This window comes from Crocodylus siamensis, chromosome 9, assembly GCF_052110815.1.
Source record: "Crocodylus siamensis isolate JL-2025a chromosome 9, ASM5211081v1, whole genome shotgun sequence".
Taxonomy (NCBI): Eukaryota; Metazoa; Chordata; order Crocodylia; family Crocodylidae; genus Crocodylus; species Crocodylus siamensis.
In genome coordinates, this window is record NC_143403.1 from 14,674,691 (window position 1) to 14,690,592 (window position 15,902).

Consider the following 15,902-nt stretch of genomic DNA (forward strand, 5'->3'; position numbering starts at 1 on the left):
TTACGATGACAGGCTGAGAGCCACGGGACTCTTTAGCCTGGAAAAGCGCAGGCTCAGGGGTGATCTGATGGCCACCTACAAGTTTATCAGGGGTGACCACCAGGATCTGGGGGACGTTTATTCACCAGAGCTCCCCAAGGGATGACGAGGTCAAATGGTCATAAACTCCTGCAAGACCGTTTCAGGCTGGAGATAAGGAAGAATTTCTTTACTGTCCGAGCCCCCAAGGTCTGGAAAGCCTGCCGTCGGAGGTGGTTCAAGCACCTACATTGAACACCTTCAAGAGCAAATTGGATGCTTATCTTGCTGGGATCCTATGACCCCAGATGACTTCCTGCCCTTTGGGCAGGAGGCTGGACTCGATCTCCCGAGGTCCCTTCCAGCCCTAATGTCTATGAAATCTATGAAATTCTCTGCCTACATGCCTTCAAGCCCCGTGGGTGGAGAGGATCACAAGCAAACCTTCAGGCCAGGGGGCACTAGAGACAGCATCGTACCTACACTTCTGGCAGCCCCGGGGAAACTTTAAGTATCGGGCCCCCCTTCACCGGAGATAACAATAATAATAATTTTTAAATTACCATTTTCAGGCCCCCGCTCTGTCCAGGCCCTAGGCAGTTGCCTGGTTCCCAAGCCCGTGTCCGTCCCTGACTAGAGGGCTGTTCTCTGAGCCAGCCCCGCTTTACGGGAGCCCATTAATTGACAGCCTGTCCTCTCCCCTGCCTGCAAGGGGGGCAGGCTCTCAAGGGGCAGCTGATAGGTGCTGAAAACAGCAGCTGGCACAGACAGCCAGGCCGTGATTCCAGTCATTCGATTAGCAGGAAGAGGGGCCACTCTCCCACGTGGGAACCTTCTCAAGTCTCCCCCACCCCCCAAGAGAGTAGCCCTTGCTCCTTGCACTCTAGGGTGACCGGGGCAGCTGCTACAACGGCAAGGCTTCCCGAGCCCAGAGAACCTGGCAGTCACTGCCCACCCTCCCCTCCCCACCACCACCACCACCCTGCAAACCATTCAGCTGAATAGGAAGTGTGGAGAGGGCTGGGGGGTGGGGGGGTGCAAGACATAGGCAGCAAGACTCCCCAAGCCCCACTGCAGCACAGCTGCCTGCTGCCTCCCACAGTCCTCCAGGAACCCCCCGATGAGTGCTGGAGCGGGGGACACGTTCTCCTGAAGGGCAACCCTCCTGGGCCTCTAGGAGGACTCCCTCTCCCCAGGAGGAGGATGTTCCCCCTCCCACCAATGAGCTGAGTGGGGTGGGGGTTGTTCTATACAGGGTCCCCACAGGACCCTTTGCCCCGGGGTGGGTTATCAGGGTCTCAGTGCTCTCCCTAGGAGGGAGGGAGGAAGGGAGAGCACAGAACTGAGGCATATTACATGTCCTCCACCCCGAGAAAACTGGGCGGCTATTCTAGTTAGACTGGGAAGAGGGAGATCTTCCTCATAGTATCCGATCTAACTTTTTACAGAAGAGGAGGGAGATCTTCCTCATAGTAGCCGATCTAACTTTTTACAAAGGAGCCCGTTTTCTTCTGGGAAAAAACCAAACCATTGAACAGTAGCATACTTTTTCTGCCAGGAAAAAGGCTTTTCTCCCAACACAACTGTAACACCCGTTCCTAGCTTCAGTCCTCAGGAAGCCTGAAGTTTCAAAAGGCTGCTGGTTTGGTGCATTCTCCAGGTAGAGGGGGGTATCTGAATAATATTGGATTGTACAAGAATACTATGTTTACTTAGTGGAAAAATAAGACCTTTGCTAACGTTTCCAGAAATCAGACAATTGAAACTACAAATAGGCAATTTCAGCCCACAGGCTATTTTTCTGAAAAGGTATATAAGGGTCTGCATACACGAATAAAAGCCGAGCTGGGATGTAGCATCTTGCCTCCTCAACCACAACTATACATGGGCCTGATGATTAAGTCTGGAAACTGAGCAACTATATACACTAATTTTCCAAGGAAGTAAAGCTTGGGGAATTACTGTTATGATCCTGAAGTAAGCGTATGTATTCCAATGCAACAACATGCTTATAAAAATGCTGGTGAAACAGACAGATACAGAGATTTATTTTAAAAGTCCATGTACAGAGATCCATGTTTAGATTTGTTCAGAGGCTGCAATCAGTTTTCAGGTAGCCACAAGCATTTCAGAAAGATAGATCATCTAAGAAGGCCACTTCTCAAATCTGTAAACCAGATGTGAAAATGCCAATGCAAAATAAAGTGATGCAATACAGAAAAGCTCCAATTCACCTTATAGATCAATTTAATTTTCCAAGACACATGAGAGGACCATTCTTGTAAGAGACACATGCCATATGTTCTGTACATTGCTTAAAATGTTTGGCAAAAAAGCTTTAAATATTTAAGGGGAAAAAGTGTGTTTGAGTGTAAGATGATTTCCTTGTTGGGATAATGGTATAAGGACATGACAGCTACAAGCCCCTCAAGTCAGAGGTTTCACTGGATCCTTTTTTTATGATTGTAGAGATTTTTAAAAATACCCCATTTAGCATTTACATTGAACTGAATGCTTCAACTATCACTGAACTGCAAGTCCAAGGAAGCCAAGAAGTGCAATTTACTCTTTTAGATGTAATCCCTCCTAAAAGGAAGCTACAGGTAACAAATCTGCCTGGTTTTCCTATTTCTACACTGCCTCTCTGTTTGGCATTAAGATTCACAAGAGAAATCTTGTCTAATGGGATTTGGGAGGCCAGAGTTTGAGATTCTGTTGCTAGTTTTAACCCAGCTCCATAGCCTGAACATAAACAAGTCATTTAAGGTTTCGCTGTTTCTTGTTAACAATTTGTAAGACAGTTTACCCTCTACCAACTGTGACTCATAGGAGGTTGAACTGCCTTACTCGGTGCATGTTTGTAAAGGCCTCCGATATCCCTGGATGAAAGTGGTTCTAAAGTATTACTACAATTACTTTAATTTAGCTAGGTTTACATAAGGCTGCATGCACTATAACTGCCATGTAAATGGAGCGTGCATTGAGCCACATGTCTATAGAAAGAAAAAGGTAATTTCTTCACCTTATGGTTACCTTATGGTTATCATGGTTACCTTGCTCTATTATTTATTGTTGCTTATTATATTCACGTGTCTTTACCCTTTGAAGTTCATAGGCATAATATAGATGATAGATGAATGGGAAAACTTTCTTCTACAGATCCTATATGACAACATATACAATTACTGCATAGACTGCAGACAGATCAGATTCTCCTTGTAGAATAAATCCAGCATAACTTCACTGAATTCATTAGTCTCTTTGGACGTAAATGGGCATCACAAAGCCAAATCCGGTTCAACTTTTCTGAGGAATATTTACTGTTAGATACAATGACAATCATACAACTTTAAATCTGACAAAATGCCAGATCAGTTTTTTAATAGAGCTAGTGAGTAATATTTTGTTGACATGATTTTCTTGGGAAATGCTGATTCTTAAAAACAAACAAGTTTTCACAAAAAACATAGAAACTTCAGTGAAATTTATCAGGCAGATTTCTCAGCTCTAAAAAAGAATTTCTGGTCAAATCCAGAGAGAGGGATCGAGAAAACAAGAATAGCCAATAGTCTGGGCACTCAGGGGGAGACTTGGGTTAAACTCCCTAAGCAAAGCAGGGATTTGAACTTGGGTGATTTCCAGCCTATTGATTATTCGAAAGGGGAGAAGGTGGTGCAAACATGGCTGGAGACCAACATTTCCAGTTCACAGAAAATTACATGTTTCCTTTTAAATCTATGTTTGCGCAGATCAGACTGAAACCAAAACATTTGCACCGTTTCCTATGCACACATTAATAAAAAAAGATTTCTCTCCCTTCCTCGCTCTTCTTTTTTATTAACTTCACCAGAAAAAGAGAACATCGACCAGCCTTCTCATCTGACTCAGTCCTTGGTGCTGGGTCCTTACTCCTTTCCCTGCTCACAGTTTCTCAATGCACTCCAGCCTCCCTACCCAATTCCTGCCTACTGAAGACTCACAGACCTCCAGGCTCTTCAGTGAGATGCAGGGTCTCCAGCAGCTGGGGTAGCATGCCTGGTCTTCTCTCTCTCAAGTGCTGTCTCCCCGAACAGCACATAACAGGCTTCTATCCTGATCCATAGAGGTGTTGCTCCAATAATACCTAATCTCCCGTTCACTAGCTTGCCCGCTGCTCCTTCTTCCAAGCTCCTATTCCCTTTAGAAAGGGAATGCAACTTGAGTGGGCCCAGAATACCACTTTTCATCAACATTTTTCAGTTTTGAAAAAAAAAAAAAATCTGAAAGCCAAATATTCAATATCCAAAAAAATTGGCTCCCAATTTCTTTTTCTAATAAACCAAAAATAGCCTGTGATAAAAGTGACAAAAACAAATTATCCTTTTTAATTTAAAAGTTCATGTGGGGAAGAAATGCATATTAAAACCTGTTAAGTGATGATCAGGGAATTTTTGTCCCTAATCTCATTTGTGACCATTACTTACAGCCAAATTTCTTACTTGGCATGTTTACCATCATTATTTTTCAGTTAGCCTAAAGATATTCCTGAGTACAGAACTAAAAATCACAAGGATTCCCTAATTAGGATTACTCTGGGATCCCTCAATGAGAAGAAAGCAACTGTAGAAATTAAACTGAGTAGTCACTCACTTAAACCAAGAACTGGACCTGATTTACTTCTCTACATAGGATGCAGATACAGGACAAATCCTCATGGAAAGGGTTGGATATATAACTCAATTTTTTAACCAAACTAACAACACTTTGAATTAGCAGGTGAGGTGTACAGAATTAGCAATGAATGCATACCACAAACATTTTCCACAAAAGTTCACTTGAATGTTTAACAGAATTGGTTTAGTCACATTGGCCTCTCATTCATATTTACTTTTCAAAGCCACTTCAGTGCAATGGCCCACCGGGAAGGGCCACGCACTTCTTGACCTGCTGCTCACAAACAAGGATGAATTGGTGGGGAACGTAGTAGTAGATGGCAACTTGGACAGCAGTGACTATGAGATAATAAAGTCCAGGATCCTGAGGAAAGGCAGGTTGGAAAGCAGCAGAGTAAGGACCCTGGACTTCAGGAAAGCAGACTTTGGCTCGCTCAGGGAATACATGGGCAGGATCCCTTGGGAAGCCAGTCTGATGGGGAGAGGAGTCCAGGAGAGCTCGCTGTACTTTAAGGAAGCCTTACTGAGAGTGCAGGAACAAACCATCCCAATGCATAGGAAGACTAGCAAGTATGGAAGAGGACTAGCTTGACTTAGCAGGGAACTTGTCAGCAAACTACATAACAAAAAGGAAGCTTATGAGAAGTGGAAACTTGGACAAATTACTAGGGAAGAATATAAGAGCATTGCTCAGACATGCAGGGATGAAGTCAGGAAGGCCAAAGCGCAGTTGGAGTTGCAACTAGGAAGAAATGTAAAAGGTAACAATATGGGTTTCTGTAAGTGAGTTGGTAGCAAAAGGTTGATCAGGAAATTATGGGTCCCTTACTGAATGAGGAGGCAACCTTGTGACAAAGGATGCAGAAAAGACTGAAGTGCTCAATGCCTTTTTTGCCTCAGTCTTCACCGGCAAGGTCAGCTCCCAGACTACTGCACCTGGCAACACAGTTTGGGGAGGAGGTCAAAAGTGGCAAAAGAACAGGTTAGGGGCTATTTAGAAAAGCTGGACAGGTACAAGTCCATGGGGCTGGATGGGATGCACCTGAAGGTGCTGAGGGAGCTGGCTGATGTGACTGCAGAGCCACTGCCCATCATCTTTGACAACTCATGGAGATCAGAAGAGGTCCTGGATGATTAGAAAAGGGGCAAACACAGTGCTCATATTTAGGAAAGGGAAAAGGAAGATCCAGGGAACTACAGGCCAGTCAGCCTCACCTCATCCCTGGAAAAACCATGGAGAAGATCCTCAAGAAATCCATTTCTAAGCACTTGTAGAAGAAAAAGGTAATTAGGAACAGTCAGCATGGATCACCAAGGGCAAGTCATGCCTGACCAACCTGATTGCTGTGGGAGACCGTATCAAAAGCCTTGCTGAAATCAAGATACACCCCATCCACCAGTCTCCCTGCATACACAGAGCCAGTCATCTCATAGAAGGCATCCTCCCAGGCAAGCTAAGGAAGTATGAGCTAGATAAATGGACTGTAGGGTGGATAGAAGACTGGCTGGAGCATTGGGCTTAGAGAATAAGAATCAATGACTCATTGTCTAGTTGGCAGCCAGTATCAAATGGAGTGCCCCAGGGGTTGGTCCGGGGGGCAGTTTTGTTCAATGTCTTCATCAATGACCTGTAAGATGACATCGAGTATACACCCTTAGCAAGTTTGCAGATGACACCAAGCTGGGGGAAGTAGTAAATATGCTGGAGGGTTGCACTAAGATTCAGAGTGACCTAGACAAACTGGAGGATTGGGACACAAGAATCTCATGAGATTCAACAAGGAGAAATGCAAAGTCCTGTAGTTAGGACGGAACAATCCCAGGCCCCAATACAGGCTGGGGACTGACTGGCTGGCTGGGCAGCAGCTCTTCAGGAAAGGACCTGGGGGTTACAGTGGACAATAAGATGAATATGAGTGACCAGCGTGCCTTTGTTGCCAAGAAATCTAATGGGATACTAGGCTGCACTAGTAGGAACACTGACAGCAGATTGAGCAAAGTAATTATTCTGCTGTATTCTGCACTTGTGAAGCCATATCTGGAGCACTGTGTCCAGTTTTGAGCCCCTGCCCCCACCCCCACCCCCCCCCCCCACACACACACACACACACTATAGAAAGGATACGGACAAGTTGGAGAGAGTGCAGCAGAGGACAACGAAAATGGTTCAGGGAGCTAGGGCACATGACCTATGTGGAGAGGCTGAGGGAACTGGGTTTATTTAGGCTGCAGAAGATAATACTGAGAGGATTTGATAGCAGCCTTCAACTATCTGAAGGGGGGTATGGTCTTGATTACCAACAACATGCAGCTAGCTCCCTCCAATACAGATAAGCATTTCCTATCGATCTTTCTGCATGGCTGGGCACTGACTGGCTAAGCAGCAGCTTTGCAGAAAAGGACCTGGGGCTTATAGTGGACAATAAGCTGAATATGAACCAGCAGTGTGCCCTTGCTGTGAAGAAGTCTATGGGAATGTTGAGCTGCATTAGTAGGAGCGTGGCCAGCAGATCGAATGAAGTGATTCTTCAGCACTGGTGAGGCCACATCTGCGGTACTGTGTCCAATTTTGGTTCCCCCACTACAGAAATGATGTGAACAAATTGGAGAGAGTTCAGCAGAGGGCAAGGAAAATGGCTGGGGGCTGCGTGTAGGACTTATGAGGAAAAGCTGATGGAATTTGGATTATTTAGTCTGGAGAAGAGAAGATTGAGAGGGGAATTAATAGCAACATTCAACTACCTGAAGGGTGGATCCAAAAAGGATGAATCTGGACTGTTCTCAGTGGTGACAGATGACAGAACAAGGAGCAACAGCCTCAAGTTGCAGCAAGGGAAGTTTAGTTTGGATATTAGGAAAACTCTTACTAGCAGGGTGGTGAAGCACTGGAACAAGTTACCTAACGAGGTGGTGGAATCTCCATCCTTGGAGGTTTTTAAGACCCAGTAAGACCCAGGATGATCTAGCTGGGTATGGTCTTGCTTTGAGCACAGGGGGTTGGACTAGATGACCTCCTGAGGTCCCTTCCAACCCTCATATTCTATGTTTCTGTGATTCTATTATTGTTTTTTAAAAACAGGGCAGTTTAGTCTGTTGGCCTAGGAAGTGTAGTAAGTGTAGACTCAGACCCAAGGATATCATGCAGTGGCTCCACCCGAAAAGCACTCATAGGAAGAAAATGTGACTCAGTCCATTTATTTGTTGTTCTAGTAGGGTGATGCAGGGGACAGAAGTTACTGCAGCACTTGACAAGGTGTAGCTTGCTTCCCCTTCTCAGACCTGGCTGCTACCTTGGATACAAGGTAGGGATGGATGATCTGTCCCACACTTCACCCACCTGCTAAGTCACTGGGAGTTCCTGCTTCTGGCTGTTCCCACAGGCTGTACAGGACATACTATCCTGTGTTCACACTCAAGAACACTTCTCTTGACTGTCTGTGGAGAACTAAATATTGAAAAGTGAATTGTCACGGCCAAAAAATGCCAGGGATAAGGTGGGGTGGTTCCAAGCAGGGAGTGGGGGGTGACACAGTGCAGTCACACACACATCCCTCTGGCTGTGTTATGATTGCACAGTGATCACATTGCTCATGGACATACGGAGCTCCTGACAGCTGGAGCGCCAACATGTGTAGGGAGCTCTCCATTTATGGGAGAAGGAGATGAGGCTGCAGTTATAAACCCAGTCACAAGACAGAAAACCAGTTTATTTAGGAACAAAGACTCTCTTAACAAGAAACGGGCGGAAGTAAAATCATTTCAAGACTGGAAACCATGAACAGGGATCTGCTGAGTAAAATTAAATGTTTATGTTGTAACCAAACTAAAGTTCAGTGTACTGTACAGATGGATCTGTGGATGTGCGGAGACCAGTGGATGTGGTACACCTTGATTTTAGCAAGGCTTTTGATACAGTCTCCCACAGCATTCTCACAGGCAAGCTAAGGAAGTATGGGCTGGATGAATGGACTGTAAATTGGATAGAAAACTGACCGGATCATTGGTGCTCAGAGGGTAGTAATCAATGGCTCAATGTCTGGTTGGCAGCTGATATCAAGTGGAGTGCCCCAGGGGTCAGTCCTGGGGCTGGTTTTGTTCAGTGCCTTCACCAAGGACCCTCAGCAAGTTTACAGATGACACCAAGCTGGGAGGAGTAGTAGATACGCTGGAGGGTAGAGCTAGGATTCAGAGTGACTGCGATAAATTGGAGGATTGGGCCAAAAGGAATCTCATGAGATTCAACAAGGACAAGTGCAAAGTCCTGCACTTAGGACTGAACAATCCCATGCACCGGTACAGGCTGGGGCTGACTGGCTGGGCAGCAGCTCTGCAGAAAAGGACCTGGGCGTTACAGTGGAAAAAGAAGCCAAATATAAGCCAGCAATGTCCCCTTGGTGCCAAGAAGACTAATGGCATCCTGGGCTCCATTGGTTGGTGTGTTGCCAATAGGTCAAGAAAAGTGATTATTCCCCTCTCTTCAGCATGGGTAAGGTCCCATCTGGAGTTCTGTGTTCACTTTTGGGCCCCCCACTACACAAAGGATGTGGACAAATTAGAGAGTCCAGAGGAGGGCAACCAAAATGGTTTGGGGACTGGGGGACATGACTTATGAGGAAAGACTGAGGGGAACTGAGGTTATTTAATCTTAGAGAATTAAGATTTAACAGCAGCCTTCAAATACCTGAAGGGGGGTTTAAAAGAGGATGGGTTCTCAATGGTGGCAGGTGACAGAATAAGAAGCAATGGTCTCAAATTGCAGCAAGGGAAGTTTAGGTTAGATATCAGGACATTTTTTCCTCACTAGGAGGCTAGTAAAGCACTGGAACAGGTTACCCAGAAAAGTGGTGGACTCTCCATCCTTGGAGATTTGTAAGAACAGGCTTGACAAAGCCTTGGCTTGGATGATCTAGTTGTGGATGGTCCTGCTTTGAGCCAGGGCCTGTGGACCAGATGACTTTCTGAGGTCCATTCCAACCCTCATTTCCTATGATTTTCTCATTGACGATGTTATTGTTGTTGCAGGAAATATTTTCATATTCTATGAAATAGTGCTCTCTGAAATTCCTGTTTTGAAACAATTCAGCTGGACCACCATAAAAGGCTTGAGTTTTCATGTAGTTAAACTGAGATAAACCTACTAAATTTGAGTGGAATTAAGCCTGATATAAAAGGGGAGGGGAAGAGCTCAGTAGATTTAACAGCTCACCCATGGAGTTGAGCAAAATTTAAGCTTTGTGGGTTTGAATACACCTAGAATTGATTTACCATTGCTGGAGACATCGCAGTCCTACTTTCCCTGTTAGTCTCACGTTTTATTATGTTTTCTAGGTTCTGAAAGAAGATGAAAGATCTTATTCTCCTTTTTTCCTTGGTCTTGGTGCCAACCTTGGCTTACACAGAAAATCTGAAGACAAAACTAAACTTTTCAAACAGTACCACCCATAAACGACTTAAGAGAGACTGGATATGGAATCAAATGCATATTTTGGAAGAGATGAGTTCACCATTACCACATTATGTTGGGAAGGTAAATAATATGCTTTTGGAAGTCAACCAGCAATTAACAGCTAGGAATTAAGACAATATATAAGAATCATGAACACTTACCTCTTGACCTTTGAGGCAAGATGAAGGGGAAAAGAAACTAAAATAAGGTTTTATAGCAAAGCAATGGAGTTGTATATTGTAAAAGTTTGAATATTATTGTAATAAATGAAGACATAACTTATTAGTACAATATAAGCTAATTTTTCAGATTGCTGAATGAAGGAGTCTGTAAAATAGGAAAGGTTGTTGATAAACTGAAGGAGGGAAGACTATATACATTGTATACATTAATATTACAATAGCCATTCTGATAGCTCAGAAAACTGCCTTTTCAGAGTGTATTGGGGGCAGGGGAAGCAGAGCCTCATCCAGTATAAATTACTCAAACTCCCTTACCCCTCAAAGGAGCAACGCCACTTTACACCAGCTAAGCGTTTGGTTTATGTGACTTGGTTCGAAGATTAACTTGTGCCTGTGTTTAATATGTTTTTAAATTCTGTCAGTTGTTCTCCTTCTAGTAGGAAAGTTAGCAAGAGGGAAGTGGTAGTGTGTGGTTCAATAGCAGAGACAAGTCCTAATTACAAGAGAAATCGTTATCTGTATAAATCAATAGAGTAATTATTAGGAAGCTTAGTGCGCATGTCTTCCTTTCTCCTCATTCATCAATGACTCTAGATAATGGTATATTACATCGGGACCAAACACTTGCTTATATTCACTGTTTATAGAGTAATTTTCAAATATCTGGAGTGAATTTGAACAGTTTTGCAAATCTATTTAATAAATCGTTACACTCACATGCATCTTCCCCCATACTACTTGTATCGAGTAAGAGAATTTAACATTCAAACTGGCAGGCAAGGTTCTTTGAGTAGACGTGATATCTTTTATCAGACCCACTGAGTAGTTGGAAAAAAGTTCTTGGCAAGCTTTTGGGTGCAATCACCCTTCTTCAGGCATAGGGAGTGAGAGAAGCTAAATCTGTGGCAGGACGTCAGTGAGAATGTAAGTAGGTCGAAATTAGAAAGACAAAAGGTAAAGCAAAGAGGTAAAGCAGAAAGGGGAGGGGGAAGAAAGCAGGGGGGGAAGACTAAAGGGAGATGTTACAGTGATAGAATACAAGGTAGAAAAGAGGCTGGTCTCTGAAAAAGGAAATAGTCGGGGACAGGAGAACAAGAAGGAGAGAAGCTCAAAGTGTGAGAGGATGTAGTAAAAATATTAATAGGTAAAAAAGGAAAAAACAAAAAGGTAAAGCAGGGAAGGAGGTGGGGAGAAAGCAGGGGGGAAAGGAAAAAAAAAAGGCCAAAGGGAAACACTACAGTATTAGTAGTAATAATACAAGGTAAAAAAGAGGTTCTGAGTGAGGAAGGAAATAGTAGGAAATCAAGGAGAGAAAAGGCAGAAAAGTAGGGGAGGGGTGAAAAGGTGGGTGAAAAGAAGAATGTAAGTGGTTAGGCCAGGCAGGTACCTGGTGAATCAGATGTCAGGCAGGTTGTAACGTGTCATAAAACCAATGTCTATATCGAGTCCCTGACTTTTGCATCCAGTAGATTTATGAAGAGAAGTTGGTAGGCTCAGTTGGTCTAATAAGATACCACATCTACTCAAAGAACCTTGCCTGCCTATGTCCTTAGACCAACAGCCAAAAACCCTCATTCAAACTGTTAAATCATATTTAGCCTCTACTCTAACTGAAAGTCAGTTATGTTTAGAATATGTATAATCTGCAAGTGGACAGGCTTGTAGGCAATCACAACAGTATTTCAAGGCAACAATTCGTCCCATCAACAAGCAATATTGCATCCTTTCAGAAATCTGTTTTCCAAAATAGTTTTAATCTATTCATTGTGCTTCAACACCAGAGTTGCCCCCTAAAAAAACCAAATAAAATTACCAAACTTGTGCTTCATTTTTAAAAGACAAAGCTGTAAAATGCTGAAAGTGTGTAATTGCAGATTCATGATTTTCCATTTCATTATGGACTCCTAGATACAAATCTGTGCCAATTAAAAATGCTAAGAATAATTAGAATGAATGAGGTTTTATTTGTGCACAACTTTTTATTTTTTTAATTAGGTCAAAAGTCAAGATGTGCAAAGAATACTGGATGCAAAAATGAAACACTTATGTTCTCCTGTAATGCAGTAAATTATTTGTGCACATATGCAGCATAAACAGCTAATGGAGCTACCTAAGGTATAGGTATAATCAGTATAATTTATCATCAGTATAAATACCAGGCAGAAGGCAGAGCAGGATGGTGCCATAGGTTTATTAATAGACTGATGGCCTGATCCAACAGGACTTGGACTGGGCCCAAAATGCCATTCTACCAATTCTTAAAAGAAAAAAAGTTCTTCCTATATCTGGCTGCATGGGTTTCATTTATAGGCCCTTATTCAAAGTTATAGATCAGATCCCAGCAGGGAACTCTTGTTCTCAAGGCAGATTAGATAATTTGCAGAGAATCTGGGAAGAATTAAAGTCTAACTCCTTTATAGCTACAGACTGCCCAATTTATAATTTTAGACTAGTACACTTATTAGTACTTGGTCTCCTTATTTGTGTGTCTGTGCAAAATTTGCAACTTCTAATTAAACAATAATGCTGACTGCAAGTCTCTTTAATAAGAAAAAAAAAATCACTCACCATGACATCTAAAAAGAGTTAGAAGTCAGACCTGTCAGCCACACTCAAGACTGACTGCAAACAGGTTTCTAGTCTCTGGGTTGCTTTTTTCCCCCTCCATCAAGCCATCAAATTATAACCATAAAGATCTGGCAGCTAAATCCAACATGCTTTCTATATATTGTAAATATATAAATCAACTTTTAAAATACACATAGGGCGGAAATTACAAGAAGGCTCTGTATTGACCTAACTCTCTAACTGTTGGAATAAAGGGCAGGCCTACCATTGATTTCAAAGACTGCAGGCTTTTGCCAGCACTTGGTGTTTTTTAAAATATTACCCTTATTCTACAGCCTACTTTGCCACCACCACCCCCCTTTTTTTTTTTAAACAATGTGCGTGCACATCAGATTATACAGAAATCCATAGTGCTGCAGTTGGGAACTTTGTGTTTCCAAGGTTTTTTCAAACTGAATGAAAGAAATGAATTGTTAACAAAAACAACAACAATAATAATAATCATGAGTGTTGACCTGCTTGCAAACTCATTTACCCCAGGCCATTGCTCATAAAATTCTACGATTAGCTGCACATCGCTCAGGAAAAGTTCTTCCAATCTTGTCCCTCCATTTGAACTAGTTTGACACTTTTCAGATAAATGCAGTTGTACGTTTTCTTCCCATGTACGACAATCAGCATCTGTCAGCCTGTCTTGGTAAAGTGAAGCAGACCATTCTGGATCGGCGCTGTTTACTGCCAGAGAGCAAGAGAGAAAGAGGCCAGGGGGTACTCTAAGCTTACAGAGGGTATCTCTGTTTCATTTCAGATCAATTCAGCAGGAGATTGAGGAGAACACTTCTTTTCCTGGAGCTGTCCTAAATAAGAGAATAATTCACTTTGTAGTATGCTCTGTGGTCTTTCAGCAGTGGAGTGCTTCTGATTACTTTTGCAATGTCTGTGTTCAATGGATTGCATTTGCAGGATTCAACATTCGATAAGCTTTTTTGAAAAGGCCACAGCGACAGGATGGCAGAACTGAGTGGCAGCTACAGGAATATGCTGATACACTTTGATTTTACCTTTTGTGACCTTGGACGCTTTCCTTGTAGGTTCAATCCCACACTTTTAACCAAGGCAATTTTGCAAGTCCCTACACTTTCACACTGATTAAGTAAATTAAAGATTGAGCAAGAAGGCACAGACCAGACTCCGATTTTTTATTTTTTTTTTTTAATAAGTAGGAGTTTTTGCCTATTTTTCTAAGCTATTCCTGATCAGTCCTACAAATCATGAAGCCATATAGGTGACTTGAAATGTAGAAGAGAGTATGGGAAATGTATGGGAAGAGAGTTTTCATAACATCACAGAAACCAAGGATATGTAGCAAAGACTGTTCAACAGCAAATTATGAACAGCCAGAAGAGTCAGATTCTGTCAAAAGCAACTGCAACCTGTGAGAGCATCAAAAGCATAGGACTAAAAATTCTTTGCAAATTATTATGACCTCGATATGATCTCATTCTTGGTAAATATCAACTGTACTAAGAACACTAACATAATAGATAAGTCAGTGTATGGTAGATGTCATTAAATGGCATCTCTTATCGAGCACCTTGCCAAAAGGAATAGGAATGGAAAAAAATCATAGTTACCTCCAAATTAATTACAATGCATCATTCCATTTGAGATTGCATTCAATTGTTTTTAAAAGTTGATTGGCTCCGTTTCCTTTTCTTTCTTTAATTTGTTACTCTTTTTCTTACATTATTAACTCTCCAAGTTGGAGACTAAATCTTATGGGGGGTTTCAACATGCCTAGCATAGTGTGGTCTCAGTTATAAGCCAAATAACACGTTATATTATTTACTATGGTGCCAGGCAACATACCATGCTGAGGGGCTCTGCACTCAAGGGAAAGCCCAACCCCCTAAGTATTACTATTGACCTCAGTCAGTACAGAATTTCACCCAATGATTTAAAACCTCTGAGATAATTGGCACTAGCCAGACAAAATCAGTGCAGTTGTAAGTCTGATTTAAGGTGTTCTTTGATGAAAGTATCCAAGTCCTCAACTATTCATCGAATATGCTTATTTATTCAGCTGAACTGTCATATACTTATTTTGTTCAACCCTTGGATGAGGCTTACAACTATTCTGTTAAAGGAAAGAAACTTAAACACAGAGGACGCGTCCCCACAAATGGTAATGTGCGTTTCCCCAGGGACAAACACCAACAGCACAGTATGTGCCACTGCTCTTTGTCTTTGTGCGTTCATTTTTATTGACAAATCCCCACCCAAAAATTTAAGGGCATCTTCCAGTTCCAACATTTAGGCCTGGAAATTCAAATCATCTTCAATGGATGAATGAGCTCTGTACTTGGGTTAATTTACCAACAGGATGGCCAGTAGGATGGAATAGTGAAAAGGTTGTATCAAATGACCTCAGATATCCACCATGAGAAACTTCACTTTGTGCATATAATAATTTGACAAGGTTCATAGGAAAACTAGGCTTGAATTATCTGATTTAGACTCGTGACTGTTGCTTGGCAGTTTTACAAATGAAAATGTTCATAGATGTGCTAAAGTAATGACTTTCACTAGTTTCTGAATTATTGCATAGTTCTGTCTGTCCAATTATGAACATATCTGTGCAGATATCATTCTTGTTTTAGATCTGAAAGCTCACTTTTCTGTGAATTATGCCTTCTAGATCATATCCAGTGTAAGGAATAAGAATGCTAAGTACGTTCTTGAGGGGGAATATGCCAACACCATTTTTAAAGTTGATGAAGTGACTGGAGATGTATATGCATTCGAGAGGCTGGACCGTGAAAAAAAATCAGAGTATGAGCTGACAGCTCTCATTATTGACAAAATAACTAACCAACGGATGGAGGCACCATCCAGATTTATTATCAAAGTCCATGATATTAATGACAATGTCCCCATATTTGTACAAAAAGTGTTTAATGGATCTGTGCCAGAAATGTCATCAATAGGTAGGTGTTTTAACTACTCACTTACGCTTATGTTTCTGTGTAGAGAGGG

At 42.3% G+C, this 15,902-nt stretch overlaps 1 protein-coding gene across 1 annotated transcript in view; it reads left to right on the forward strand.

The window, feature by feature from the left end:
- The window catches only part of CDH5 (cadherin 5), a 56,646-nt gene that overhangs the window by 27,376 nt on the left and 13,368 nt on the right, over nt 1-15,902 (forward strand). The window contains exons 2-3 of the mRNA XM_090063274.1: nt 9,999-10,197; nt 15,565-15,853. Coding sequence (XP_089919400.1) covers nt 10,012-10,197; nt 15,565-15,853 — 475 coding nt within the window. The 5' untranslated portion in view covers nt 9,999-10,011. The remainder of the gene's footprint in view (nt 1-9,998; nt 10,198-15,564; nt 15,854-15,902) is intronic.